The sequence below is a fragment of the Nomascus leucogenys genome, chromosome 19 (assembly GCF_006542625.1).
Source record: "Nomascus leucogenys isolate Asia chromosome 19, Asia_NLE_v1, whole genome shotgun sequence".
Taxonomy (NCBI): Eukaryota; Metazoa; Chordata; class Mammalia; order Primates; family Hylobatidae; genus Nomascus; species Nomascus leucogenys.
This window is the reverse complement of record NC_044399.1, coordinates 26105713-26121063: the sequence shown is the minus strand read 5'-3', so window position 1 is coordinate 26121063 and position 15351 is coordinate 26105713. Positions and strand designations below refer to the sequence as shown.

The 15351-nt window shown below is 45.7% G+C and overlaps 1 protein-coding gene across 1 annotated transcript in view; it reads left to right on the top strand.

Annotated features, from left to right (window-relative positions):
• CIB4 (calcium and integrin binding family member 4) overlaps positions 1–15351 on the top strand; it is a 60280-nt gene that overhangs the window by 40143 nt on the left and 4786 nt on the right. Inside the window, exon 4 of the mRNA XM_003270614.4 lies at positions 6349–6490. Within this exon, the coding sequence (XP_003270662.1) occupies positions 6349–6490 (142 nt within the window). The remainder of the gene's footprint in view (positions 1–6348; positions 6491–15351) is intronic.

Sequence of the window (15351 nt, the reverse complement as noted above, 5' to 3'; positions counted from 1 at the left end):
TAAAATACAAAAGGTTTTGTTACATCCTTCTCCCAGGACATGGGCTCTGCTCACCTAACCTTACACAGCCATGAGGCACTTTTTGGGCAGTGCCTTTCTGGGTGAGAGGGTGCTTCAGGTAAACTGAGGACTCCACTCAAGACTAAGGAAGGACTGACCTCTTCTGTACCACTCTAACAGACACCTTCATCTACTGCTTTCTTTGACAAGTGCTTTACATCTGTGTAAAATGTTTAAAATATAAACATTAATCATGTCATTTTATTTATTTGTTTGCTTGTTTATTTATTTTTTTATTTATTTTTGAGTCAGAGTTTTGCTCTTGTCGCCCAGGCTGGAGTGCAATGGCGCAATATTGGCTCACTGCAACCTCCGCCTCCCGAGTTCAAGCAATTCTGCTGCCTCAGCCTCTGAGTAGCTGGGATTACAGGAGCCTGCCACCACGCCTGGCTAATTTTTGTATTTTTTAGTAGAGACGGGTTTCGCCACATTGGCCAGGCTGGTCTTGAACTCCTGACCTCAGGTGATCTGCCTGCCTTGGCCTCTCAAAGTGCTGGGATTACAGGAGTGAACCACCATGCCTAGCAGCCACTGCGCCCAGTCAATAAACATTGATCATATCTTTTTTTTTTTGAGACAGAGTCTCGCTCTGTCGCCAGGCTGGAGAGCAGTGGCACGATCTCGGCTCACTGCAACCTCTGCCTCCTGGGTTCAAGCGATTCTCTTGCCTCAGCCTCCTGAGTAGCTGGGACTACAGGTGCACGCCACCATGTCCAGCTAATTTTTGTATTTTTAGTAGAGACAGGATTTCACCATGTTGGCCAGGATGGTCTTGATCTCCTGACCTCGTGATCCGCCCACCTCTGCCTTCCAAAGTGCTGGGATTACAGGTGTGAACCACCACGCCCGGCCAATCATATTATCTTAATAAGAGTGGGTAGCAGATACAATGCACAAAATAAAGTATGATTAGAAAATAAAAACGCTAAATGAAGTCTAAATAAAAAAAGAAAACAAAAACACTAGTAATTAAGAAAATTTAGAGATGAGAAATTTTACATAAATTAATACTGTTTGATTTTTTTAATGAGCTCTTGAAAGTCCAAGTGCATCGATGACATCATCATTGAGTCACTAGCGTATTTTTGTGTGAATTTTTTCCAGCAACTGTAAAAAGCTTTTTTTGACTAGGCGCTAGTTGGAGAAATGGTGAGGAGATATTTTTAAGCTAGGTCCAAATATTTTTCCTCTGACTTTCATCTTCAAATCAAATCTCTTGTTCAATAACTTTAAGAAGATCTTTAAAAAAAGAAAACTTTTAGTTTTTTTGGCAGGGACTGCAATCTTTTTATTGTCGATAAACTGTAGTTTCTATTTCCAAAAAAACTCCCAGAATTTGGGGTTTATTTTCATCTACTTTAGTTTCATCACGCATAAGTGGAGATCATACACTGAGTTACCTGTATAAATTGCTGTACTGACATGTTTGTATTCCCTTTGTTCAAAATGCCCTTAAACCAGGGTACGTGTTATTCTTGAAATGGAAGCATTGCTTTGTCAACTGTCACTTCCTCCTGTGGAGGATTGAAGACTTCTAAATAAGTGTGAAGTTTCATACAGATGATAACTCTCTGGATAGGTCCCCAAATTTATTCGTTCAGATTTGAGATTGTTAAAGTTATAGCATCAAAAATCTGGAATCCAGCAAACTGGACCTGTGATCTCTAATGAGGCTTGCTCTTTCAGCTTCCCCTTCTTGGCTGTTTTGTCTGCCTGGGGCTGGACTGAACCAGATCCGAGGACACCGGCTGAGCTGGCCTTTAGCTCAGGATGGAGAGCAGGGAGGGGCATGAGGCTGCACCACCAGGGCTCCTAGAAACTCTCCCGCAGCACTATCGGTGCCCCTTTGACTGGAGCTGCTCTGTCGCAGGGGGGCTCGTAACCTGAGCTATCCCTTGAGACAGGGACCCTGGGGGAGAAGGAAGCTGCACCTTGTTGGACCAGAGACAGCCCTGGGACACTTTCCTGGCAGGTGCCTGCCAGGCCTCACAGCGAACTATACTAGCCACTCCTGGGTCCCCAGGACCCAAACACAGCTCTGGTGAGCTCAGCCCTAGCGAGCTCGGCCCTAGCCCTGCGGCCTGACATCTGCCCTGCCATCCTTTCAGGGACAGTGTCCCCTGCTCCATACTCGGATTCCTCACTGTTTCCCAAGCCCAGTGGCTCTGTGTCAGCTCCATCTTCTTTGACCTTCTCCCTTCTGCAGCCTGTGGTCCCGTGGCCCCCTCCTGTGCCTCTCACTTTCATAGTCACAGAGTCACAGAGTCATTTTTAGCCGGCTGCTGAGTTCTCCTAGGCCATGAGCCATTTCTTTTTTTTTTTATTGTACTTTAAGTTTTACCGTACATGTGCACAATGTGCAGGTTTGTTACATATGTATCCATGTGCCATGTTGGTGTGCTGCACCCACTAACTCGTCATTTAGCATTAGGTGTATCTCCTAATGCTCTCCCTCCCCCCTCCCTCCACCCCAAACAGTCCCCAGAGTGTGATGTTCCCCTTCCTGTGTCCATGTGTTCTCATTGTTCAATTCCCACCTATGAGTGAGAACATGCGGTGTTTGGTTTTTTGTCCTTGTGATAGTTTACTGAGAATGATGATTTCCAGTTTCATCCATGTGCCTACAAAGGAGATGAACTCATCATTTTTTATGGCTGCATAGTATTCCATGGTGTATATATGCCACATTTTCTTAATCCAGTCTATCGTTGTTGGACATTTGGGTTGGTTCCAAGTCTTTGCTATTGTGAATAGTGCCGCAATTAACACACGTGTGCATGTGTTTTTATAGCAGCATGATTTATAGTCCTTTGGGTATATACCCAGTAATGGGATGACTGGGTCAAATGGTATTTCTAGTTCTAGATCCCTGAGGAATCGCCACACTGACTTCCACAACGGTTGAACTAGTTTACAGTCCCACCAACCGTGTAAAAGTGTTCCTATTTCTCCACATCCTCTCCAGCACCTGTTGTTTCCTGACTTTTTAATGATGGCCATTCTAACTGGTGTGAGATGGTATCTCATTGTGGTTTTGATTTGAATTTCTCTGATGGCCAGTGATGATGAGCATTTTTGCATGTGTTTTTTGGCTGCATAAATGTCTTCTTTTGAGAAGTATCTGTTCATGTACTTTGCCCACTTTTTGATGGGGTTGTTTGCTTCTTTCTTGTAAATTTGTTTGAGTTCATTGTAGATTCTGGATATTAGCCCTTTGTCAGATGAGTAGGTTGTGAAAATTTTCTCCCATTTTGCATGAGCCATTTCTTTAACTTCAATCTAGATTCTGTTTTTGCACTTTTTTTTTTTTTTTTTTGAGATGGAGTCTCCCTCTGTCACCCAGGCTGGAGTGCACTGGCATGATCTCAGCTCACTGCAACCTCCGCCTCCTGGGTTCAAGCGATGCTCCTGCCTCAGTCTCCCGAGTAGCTGGGACTGCAGGCATGTGCCATCACGCCCTACTAATTTTTGTATTTTTAGTAGAGATGGGGTTTTGTCATGTTGGCCAGGCTGGTCTCGAACTCCTGACCTCAAGAGTTCCATCGGTCTCGGCCTCCCAAAGTGTTGGTATTACAGGTGTGAGCCACCACGCCCAGCCAAAAAAATGTTTTAAAGTAAGAATTTTAGAGGGATCCATTTCCAAGGTTTTCTATATTTTAATGGCCACTGCTTGGCCTTTGCTTTTTTTTGGCACCAGGCACCTTAGTGGAAATAGGGTAGGACAGGCTCAGGAGTCCTGGGTCTCAGGCCGGCTCTCCCACTTGCTGGCTGAGTCCCTCCCCTTCCCCAGGCCTCATTTCCACATCCGTGAGATGAGCAGTTTAGCCTAGATCACAAATCCCCAGCAATGATATGAAAAAATGAGAAACATGTACTTATCATATGTATATATTTATTTATAAACTGTATACATTTACTACTATACTAATCTGATATAATATCAAAATAAAAAAAATTTAAGGACAAGCTAAAAACTACATAAAATATTTAACAAATAATTTTCCCTTTAATAGATATAGTAAGATTTCTTCCTTGCATTATGCTGTTGTTTGCATATAACTAATAATATTGTAAGGGAAAGCAATGCGGTTGGATATGCTTCATTATTCTTTGAAATCTTGCTTTAAGATTGAGCTAGAGCCATTCAGAGGTCTGGTTCCAGTTCAGTTTTTTGTTTTTTGTTTTTTAATAGCTGTCGTAACTGATCCAAAGAGAGGAAATGTGGCATGGGCTGTATGTCTTAAATCACGGCACTCATTTTCAACTCCATTCACCAATTAAAAGCTTTCAATTGAAATTAAGCTAGTAATTGTCTGTCTTCCCTTACGTCAGTCAGTGGCTCTTACACTAAGTGGAAAGTATTACATTTTTATATTTTTAACAAATGGATTCAAAATCCGCTGACATTCTTTATTTGGACAATATCCGAACAGGTCAGAAGAGTCCGCTTCTGTATTTCCAGGTATGTAATATAAGTATTTCTATAGGTGATACACATGTTTTTAAGCACAAAAATTCCATTTTAAAAATATTCTCTTCAAAGCATGAGTTTCTTTAGAAAAGCAGTAACGCTAAAATGAGTCACCTTTACCTTGAGGAGTCAACTGAAATTGAGTTCATCTTTTGGTGGATATTTGCTAGGTAGCACATTGCCAACAGCTACTTGTCATCATGGAAAAGTCAGCAAATTTGGGACACTTGTCTTTTTGTGCCAGGAAAACATATAACGCATCTTTAAGTTTGATAGCTCTTTTAAGAACTCTTCCAAGAGCTAAGTAGCAAACCTCCATGTGGTTCAGAAGATTTTCATATTCATTTTCCTTCTGATTACAAATCATTGTATAAGCTTTACTTTTTTTTTTTTAGATGGAGTTTTGCTGTTTTTGCCCAGGCTGGAGGGCAATGGCATAATCTCAGCTCACTGTAGCCCCTGCCTCCCAGGTTCAAGCGATTCTCCTGCCTCAGCCTCCCGAGTAGCTGGGATTACAGGCATGCACCACCACGCCCGGCTAATTTTTTTTGTATTGTTAGTAGAGATGGGGTTTCACCATTTTGGCCAGGCTGGTCTCGAACTCCTGACCTCAGGTGATCCACCTGCCTTGGCCTCCCAAAGTGCTGGGATTACAAGCATGAGCCACCGTGCCTGGCCAAGCTTTACTATATTTTAACTCTTTTAAAAAAGAACCATTTCAATGCCTTCTGCTGTACTTTAGGTATTTCTGGGCTTACCTTCCTGACTGCAGTAGCCGGCAGGAAATCCTGCAGGGAAGTCATTTGGCACGTGTTGCCATCCTGCACCCTCACCCCAGAATTCTTTTCCATCCTGGAGCAGCCACCCCCCTCAATGAGTACCTTCACTTTTCCCAGCAATGGTGTTTTTATTAAAGACATTCATTTACTATTCAGTCCATGTCTCTGTTTCCTTTAGTGGCTTGCAGAAATGTGGTTTTTCACATACAGAATCTAGGAAAACCACATTAGAAAATCTATACCTTTATTTAACTATTTAGCAAAGCTTTCACAGTGTGAAATTTGTTCGAATACTTATTTCTCTATATCTTCGGCAATATTTTCTCTGCATCTTCCAACATGCTCACATGTTGTGTTGTAGGTACTATTCGTATTACCAGCAGCTACCTCATCAACTGTCCTGTTTTCAGTCTCTATAAGACATGGTGTGCGTGTGTGTGTGTGTGTGTGTGTGTGTAGATGAGTCACTTGACATGGATCTAAGGAGTGTATTGGTGTCCTGGCAACCACCTCCCTCCCGTCACTACCAGCAAAGACAAAGGGAGGTCCCTGGAGAAAGGAAGCTTGATATCTCATTCTCATTCCCTGGCTGGCTATGCGCTTGGGCAGTGAGCCTGTTGGCTGGCCTTGCACCTGCCTGAGCACAGGACAAGACCATTGATGCAGGACTTCTTGTTATTTCTGCCTGGATGCTCATGATTTCTACCTCATAGAGAAGGACTCGTATTTAGAGTAGGAGAGGTTTCAGCTCTGACAATCTCTTGTTCATTTGCATTTGCATTATAACTATTATCTTCAATTGTGGCGTCTTTGCAGGAATCTTGTGAAGTCACATATCCATCTGCAAGAGTCATCCCCGGCACCCCATCATGCCAAGGGTCCTGGCTCAGTAAGCCACCATCTACTCCAATATTTACATTGCGGCTGTTGTTTCCATCTCAAACCCAGGACACAGTGTTTGTAATAGATGAGAGAGGCCGAGGGAGACACAGCCCCGACCCTGATAGACCTCCTCCCTGCTCCTCCCGTCACCCACAGGTCAACCCTTTCAGAGACCGTATCTGCAGAGTGTTCTCCCACAAAGGCGTGTTCTCCTTTGAGGATGTGCTGGGCATGGCATCTGTGTTCAGCGAGCAGGCCTGCCCAAGCCTGAAGATTGAGTACGCCTTTCGCATCTATGGTAGGTGCTGTGGGGGACTGAGGGGTGAGGGGTGGAAGGGCCATAGAGAACATACCATATCTGGACTCCATCATCAGTTCATTGATGGATGGCGTTAACTGGGGTGTGCTTGGGTATCTGTGGGTCTGTGTCATATTTTGCATGTACCATGGAGTAAAAAAAAAAAGATTGAGAATGACAGCGTCAATGGACAGACTCCCCTCCGTGTCCTCAGAGGGCAATGGGGTCATGGGTGTTGATATTTGGTGGTAGTGTGTGGTGTGTGGGCAGGCGAGAGAAAGACAGACCCACATATGCAGGTAAAGGATTTATGCTTATTTGGCAGAAGGAGCATTGGATGGGAAGTTAAGAAAATTTGAACAATCTTGGACAAATCATTTCACCTTTCTGGGGCTCAGTTTTCTCATCTATAAAATGAGGGGATAGGGAGAGATAATCTCTGAGGTACTTTGACATTTTTTGGTCTCTGACTCTGTCTTGGGTAGTCACAAGACTGCTGAAGTTCTGCTCTTCACCAGGCAAATGTCTGCTTAGCACAGCTGGGATGCAAGAGAATTCTCAAAAGGAATCAAAAGGAAAGAAAGAAGTCTTAAGATGCTTTCAAACAAACCAGGTGCACGTCTTCAGTGAATCCTGATAACTCTTTGGCCCCAAAGGACTTGCACATTCACATCTCACGTTCCTTCCTTTCCTGCCAGCTTCTCCCCAGTCTCCACATGGTGGACTCCATCTCATTTCTGCCTCACCCAAGTGGGATGTGGATAGAAGACAGTAGAAGAACTTTAAGCCAGAGGGACCTATGAGGCCTCAGTTTTTTCATCTGTAAAAAAGACTTAATATTTTTTATCCCGTATGTCCTCAGGCTCAGCATTTGGTAAGCATACATGAAATCAGAGTCCCCTCCTGAGAATGGCTGAGTAAACTCCTATTATAGGTCACTCCTGCAGATGGCAACTATAAAACTCTACTTATAAAAATCAACTAGCCGATGGCATTGGAAAGCTACCAAAAGCGAGATGTGTTCTAGAGACATCTGATGCCTGGAAGAAGGAAACGGTAGTAGATGGGTTTTCCTTCACCCACTTTTTTTATTTTTGACTTTTTTATCCTGAAGGTAGGCTTCAGTGAGTGGAAACACTGGACTCAGGCAGGCTGATGGAAACACTGGATTCTTTCTGGCTTAAAAAGCCAGAGAGTTTGGGGCACACACAGCCCCTGCGAAGTGAGGGAGAGCCTATGAAAGAGACAGGGAGTCCAAATTTTGCGTGTAAACTACGCCCATATCTCTTTCTGACCTCTACCCCACATACATGAGGGCAAACTCAAAGCAGCTCAGCTAAGGATAAAAGAACTAAACTGAGATTTGAGCTGCCACCACATTTTAACCAGATCCATGAGTGACAGGGTTTGCACTTTGAGTCAAAATCAATTGCCTGCTAAAACCAAAAATTCAGCACTCTTTGGAGAAATACAGTCTCTACAACAAAACATTTATAATATCCAAGAAGCTATTCAAAATTGTACACAACGAACAAAAATTTTTTTTAATTGATGAATTCTCAAGAATGGAGACTGACTGACATGAGCTAGATGTTGGAATTAGCTAATAAAGATTTAAAAATAGCTATTATAACTGTATTAGTCAGGATTCTGTAGAGAAACAGAACCAATAGGCTATTTATATGTGTATATGTATGTGAGTGTATGTGTGTGTGTATATATGTGTGTATATATATGTGTGTATATATATACATATATACATAGTATATGTATATATACTATGTATATATGTATATATATACACACACATAGTATATGTATATATGTATATATATACACACACACACATACACACACATATCTCTACGTATATATGTAGAAAGAGAGAGAGATTTATTCTAGGAACTGGCTCATGTGATTATGGAGGCTGAGAAGTCCCATGATCTGCTGTCTGCAAGCTGGAAAGCTAGGAAAGGTGGTAGCATAATTCATTCTGAAGGTCCAAGAACCAGGAGCATCAATGTCTGTGGATGGGAGAAGATGGATGTCTCAGCTCAGAGAGTACAAATTCATCCTTCCTCCACCTTTTTGTTCTATTGGACCCTCCATGGATGGAAAAATGTCCAGTTGGTGAGGACAGATCATCTTTACTCAGCCTATTGATTCAAATGCCAATCTCTTCCGGAAACACCCTGACAGAGACACCCAGAAAGAATCTGTTGCCAGCTATCTGGGCAACCTTAGCTCAGTCAAATTGACACATATCATTAATCATCACAATAATCATGCCCAAGGATGTAAAAACTGCTCATAACAAATGAAAAGATAGGAAATCTCAGCAGAGAAGCAGAAACTATAAGAAAGAATCAAATGGAAAATACAGAACTGAAAAATAAAATATCTGAAACAAAAATTCACCGGATGAGCTTAACGGGAGAATTGAGATAACAGAAGAGTCAGGAAACTTGAAGACAGAACAATAGAAATAACCTAATCTGAAGAACAGAGAGAACAATTATTCAAGGGAAAGGGAACAGAGCCTCTGAGACATGCAGGACAATAGAAAGCTCTAACGTGTATCTAGGTGGAGTCTGACAAGGAGAGGAGAGAGTGAATGGGGCAGAAAAGATATTTGAAGACATAATGGCCCCAAATGTCCTACATTTGATGTAAGACACAGATTTATAGTGAACTCCAAGCAGGATATGTAGAAATTAAATCACATACCCAAATTCTGTTGGTTTCGTAGGCCCCACCTGTCCACACCAGCTTTCCTCCTTCCTTACCGCAAGGATTTCTGGGAGTCTCCATGGGGATCCCAATGCATCCAGGGAGTTGGAGCCCTCTAGCCGCTTCTCCTCACAGCCAGGCCTCCCACAGGTGGCAGCTGTGCTGGCTCAAGCCCCCATCAGTGCTCTTCTGGCTGGGGTTGCTCCTCTGGGAGGATGCCAGCCCAGGCTTGCTGTTCCTGTCTTAGCCAAGAGTCTTTAAGTTGCAAACCACAGAAACTTACCTATGTAAATGCCACTGATAAGAACCAGCACTAGATGAGTTTTCCATTGTGTAAGAAATTACCGCAAGCTTAGAGGCTTTAGATTACATACATTAGTAACCTCACAGTTTCTGTGGGCCAGGCATGACTTAGTTGGGTCCTCCTCTTAGGGTTTCACAAACTGCCATCAAGGTTCCGGCTGGGGTGCCTTCTCACCTGGAGGGCGCTTGACTGGGGGAATCTGATCATGAGCTTGCTCACGTTGTTGGCAGAATTCACTTCCTTGTGTCTGCAGGACTTAGAGCCTTAACTTCTTGCCGGCTCTCAGCCAGAGGCTGCCCTCAGCTCCTGGACACATGGGCCTCTCAACCTGGCCACTTGCTTCTTTAAAGACAGCCAGGGGGAGAGACTCTTGAGTCACCCCACTGGCAAGATGGAGTCATAAAAGACAGCGTGATGGTGGAAGTGACAGCCCATCACTTTTGCCAAGTTCCACTGGTTACAAGCAAGTCACAGTTCCCACCCACACTCAAGGGGGTTGGGGATTATACAAAAGCCTGAGCACCAAGACGTGTGGCTCTTGGGAGAGAGGGCACTAGAGTTCGTCTGCCAAGAGCACTATGGAGCCCACAGTGGAAGTGAGGCAGGACCCCCAGGGCCCTAGGGCACAGCTGGATGAGAGTCAGGAAGCCAGGCAGCTGCGGTCTCCTTTCCATGGCTGCCTCGTCTCTCATCTCTGCCTCTCTCTGTGGGCTTTCCTTCTCCTTCTGCAGATCTACTATGCCTCTGTACCCACAGGCCAAAGATGACTCCCCGGCTCCCACATGGCCTGCAGGCTTCACTCTGAGTAGCCACAAGCATCTCTGTTTCTCCCTTCTGTTTTCTCACCCAGCCAATGATCTAGCTTCCCCTGGGATAGGTGACCAGCCTTGCCCAATCACCTGCAGCCAAAAAGAAGCAGAACTGTGAAACAAGCATGGCTCCAGTGGCCTGTCCCTGGGGTAGGGACACTTCTCAGAGACGGTAGAGCGTAGGCTGGGCAGAGGCCACAAAAGACATCTGCCTACGCTGACTTTCCATAGTTTCCTGAGCTAAACAAACAAAAACACTCAAACCCTTCAGGAGTGAGGTGAGCAGAGCTTCTCCTTGGGCTTTCAAGGCACAAGCTAAATCGTGTTCAGCTGTGACATGGGGAGAACACCCACTGTCCCAAGAGGTCAGATTGAGAGCCTCAGGGCAGATCAAGGACTAGACACCACAATATCCCCCACAATGTCTTTGTATCTTTCTCCCCCCACTCTCTCCTGGCCCCTTGGAGCATAGAGGTTCCTTCCTCCAGCCTAAGCACAAACACAAAAAGCTCAAAGCCTTCATGCAAATCAGCTGTGCAAATAGATGCCCAGGGGCTCATAAACGCCCAGGCTTCATCAGATAGACTCAGACAAACCTGAATTCTCTCTGGGCTCAGAAGGTTTCTTTACAGAGCTGTCAGCAAGATTAGAGATGGGACACGTGGATCCTGAGCCTGCGTAATAAGCTGAGGAGGGAGTGGTCCACAATGAAGGATGAAGAGGGATCAAAACAGAGGGGAAAGGAGACAGAAAGGGAAAGGAGAAGGCGGGCATGGTAACTGTCATGGTGATGATTCTCAGCAAAAGCCCAAAGACGGAACTCAGTGCTCCGGCCCCTTGCTACCCCCGGTGTGGCCCACAGACCAGCAGTATCAGCACTGCCAGGAAGCTTATCAGAAACGCAGAGCCCCAGGCCCCACTCCACCCACTGGATCTGAATCTGCATTTTAGCAAGATTCCTCTGTGCTTTAACGTCTAAGAAGCGTTGCTCTAACCCACTGCTTCTCACACTTGGCTGTACATTGAATCACCTGTGAGTTTTTTGTTTTGTTTTGTTTTGTTTTTTAATACAGATGCTTGGGCCCCAGCTCCAAGGACCTGATGGAATGGTATTGGGTATGTCCTGGTCCCTGGGCTTTTTGGAAGCTCCCTGGATGGCTCGAATGAGCAGCAGACTGTGAGAGCTGTTGCTCTAAACTGCTGCAGGAGCTAGGGTTGCATTCAGTGATGTGGAGCAGTGGCCATGGCACTACAAAAAAGAAAAAACAAAGTCTGGAGTCAGGCAGTCCAGAGTTGGGGCAATGGCTTCAGGAGGTTACTGAGGGCCCAGGCTCCTTCAAGCTTCCTATTCTGCCAACAGTTGGGGACCATTATCCTCATAGTCACCCCATGGCTTCTGTGCCCAAAGACATCTCATCTTCATTTCAGGAAGAAAAGGTGATAGGAGAAGGGATCAGGACAAAAGTACATCCAAAGTGCAGATAAGTCCACTCTCCTTTCACAAGCTTTCTTGGAAGCCCCACCCAGCATTTTTGATTTATATTTCATTGGCCAGAACTATGTCACCTGGCTACCCATAGCTGCAAAGGAGACTTAAAACATCCAGCTACACATTTTAAGCTGGACATGGTGTCATCCTAAAAAGAAACTGCAGTTATGTTAGTAAGAAAGACAGGAGAATGGCTTTTGGTCAAGAATCCAGCAGGGGCTGGGTGCAGTGGCTCATACCTGTAATCCCAGCACTTTGAGAGGCTGAGGCGGGTGGATCACCTGAGGTCAGGAGTTTGAGACCAACCTGGCCAACATGGTGAAACCCCATCTCTACTAAAAATACAAAAATTAGCTAGGCATGGTGGTGTGCGCCTGTAGTTCCAGCTACTCAGGAGGCTGAGGCAAGAGAATCATTTGAACTTGTCAGGCAGTTGCAGTGAGCCAAGATTGTGCCACTGCACTCCAGCCTGGGGAAGAAGAGTGAGACTCTCTCTCAAAAATGAAGAAGAGGAAGAAGAAGAAGAAGAAGGAGAAGGAGAAGGAGAAGGAGAGAGAGAGGAAGAGGAAGAGGAAGAGGAAGAGGAAGAAAGAGAAGAAGAAGAGGAAGAGGAGGAAGAGGAAGAGGAGAAGAAGAAAGAAGAAGAAGAAGAAGAAGAAGAAGAAGAAGAAGAAGGAGTTTCCACCAGTGAGAGACCACCATCCCAGTAATGTCTTCCTGCTCCCATCAGCACAGCCTCCACCAGATAGGAATTATCCCCAGGCAGGTACTGGAGCACCTGTGGCAGGTCTCCCCATACCTTCCCAGGGACTGACACCACGGCAGGTGCAGGTGGTTGGGGAGAGACAAAGGAAGAAACCTCAGTTCTCATGAAAGTCACGGTGAAAGGAGCCCTCCCTCCCTCCACCACAGGTTGATTTCTGTAAAAGTCCTGGGAAACTGCAAGGAGTAAGAATGACAGAGACTTTGAATGATGATGGTCAGAGTCTTCAGGGGGCCTGAAGGCTGAGCCTCGACTCCACCAGCTCTCTGAGCCCCTCCTAGCATTGTTGGGAGACAGCAAGAAGAAGGCTCCAGCCCCTCCCAAGTGGTCTGAGGCTGCAGAGGCCACCTGGGCTGGTCCGCCTCCCAGAGGTCTCAGCCCCCAGCCCCTCCCAGGCTGCCCTGCCCTTGCCACCCCCAAAGGAGGGGAACTGTCCAGGACTACATTTACTCTAGCAAATTATTCTGTTTCCAGATGGCGTGGGGCCAAAGCCATGTCATTTGCTGCAGTCCCTGCATAGAAGAGCTGGGCCAGCAGGATGCCTGGGGACACTGCAGGGTCTCTGAGAGAGGCTGCAGAGGTTCCCAGCAGCAGTGCAGTGTCACTGCGGCTGTCCACCGTCTCCAGGCCCTGGGGCTGGTCCCTCCACCCCATTCACCTGCTCTGAGCCATTTCCCATGGAGATGGTAGCAGAGCCTGTGCAGGGAGAGAGGCTCCAGTCCTGGCACTGACAAGCATTCAGCCAGGGAAGGGGCACTGCTGGAGGAGTGAGAAGAACTTACACCTTCCACACCCATATCCTGCCATGGGGAACAGAAACAAGTCTTGGCTCTGCCACCAAAGGACCCTGTGACATCAGCAAACCTGGGCGTTAGTTTCTCTAGTAGAAATGAGTATAGAAACTGGTAGAAACCAATATAGCTCTAGTTCCTTTCCTTCGAGGTGGGTTTATAAAGCCTCTTCGGTTTGCACTTTTAGTGTTTAGCAATCATCAAGTGATGTAGAATTGAGCCTCTTAGTATAAAAGATATATATAACTATACTAAGTTATAGCATTGTATATTTACTAAGTAGTGATGATAACTATATATACTAAGATATCTTAGTATAGAAGATGCTTATTAGATATAACTAATATGCTTATTCTTATTTATATCTAACCTTCTATACTGAATATCTTCTATATTTCAGGTGATGTCCATGTATTTTCTTAATCTCCACAGCAACTCTGCAGAGGTACTGCTATTACTCCCGTTTTACAGATGAGGAAACTGAGACTCAGATAATGAATTAGGATTAAATTTGGTGGCCAATGACAGTATAACACAGGTAGCAGTGGCTTAAGCAAGATAGCTTCCAAGATTGCTGAAAGCTATATATTTATTTATCTAATATGTAGAAGTCAAGAGATAGTTACCCACAGTGGTTCTTTTTTTTTTTTTTTGAGACGAAGTCTCGCTCTGTCGCCAGGCTGGAGTGCAGTGGCGTGATCTCGTTCACTGCAAGCTCCGCCTTCCAGGTTCATGCCATTCTCCTGCCTCAGCCTCCCGAGTAGCTGGGACTACAGGCGCCCGTCACCATGCCTGGCTAATTTTTTGTGGTTTTAGTAGAGACGGGGTTTCACTGCATTAGCCAGGATGGTCTCAATCTTCTGACCTTGTGATCCGCCCACCTCGGCCTCCCAAAGTGCTGGGATTACAGGCATGAGCGTAATCCACCGTACCCGGCCAGTTACCCACAGTGGTTCTAAAGCTCTCTGTGTCAGGGATCCCAGGTCCTCCTATCTTGTTGCTTTATCCTTCATTCCCAAGGTCACCTCATTATCCCAGACGACCACACCTTCTCTTTATAGATGGTCCCAGAAGTTGTCTGTGCCTCTTCTGCTTACACTTCATTGGCCAGAACATGGTCACATGGGCACATCTAGCAGCAACGGAGGCTGGCAAATGTAGTGATTGTTTTGGGTGATCCTCTGCCCATGAAAGATTGGCACGTTATTGCAATAAAGGCAGTTAGGGGTGGTTAAGAGCATAGACTTCCCATTAAGTGAGACTGCCTGGGTTTAATCCTGTCTCCATCACTTACCAATGGTTACCCTGGGTAGTTCATTCATTATTTATTCAACAACAGTCATTGAGCGTCTACTCTGTCCCAGGCATTGTTCTGGGAACTAGGGATACAGCAGTGAGCAAAAAGGCAAAGATGTCTGCCCTTGTGGAATTTATATTCGAGTGGAGGGAAATAAACGAGCTAATAACACATAGTGTGTTGGGGAGTATTCTGTGCTGGGAGAAGGACAAAGCTGGGAAGACACAGGAAGTGCACATTTACACAGGGGCTGGGTAATGCCCTAGGAGGAGCTGACACTTGAATAAAGACCTAGAGGATCTCTGGGTGAGAGTGTCCCGAGGAGGGGGAGCCTCTGTGCAAAGGCCCTGAGGCAGGAGTGTGCCTGGCTTGACTGAGCAAGGAGGCAGAGTGAGGACGGGCTGACTTGGGGATCAGGACTTGGGCTCTGCTCTGGGTGAGATGGGGCTGCAAGAAGAGGGCAATGAGGAAAGAATAACGATCAACAGATCACCCGGGCTGCTGTGTTGGGAATAGACTTAAGGGGGCAGAGAGAGAGGAGGGAAGCTCAGCAAGAGACTGCCAGGGTGAGCTGGAGAGAGGCAATGGTGGCCGGGCTAGGGTGGGGTAGTGCATAGGAAGTGGGGGGAGCTGGGAGGATTAGCCAGCCCATCGCCTGTGGGGTGCAAGGGAGAGAGG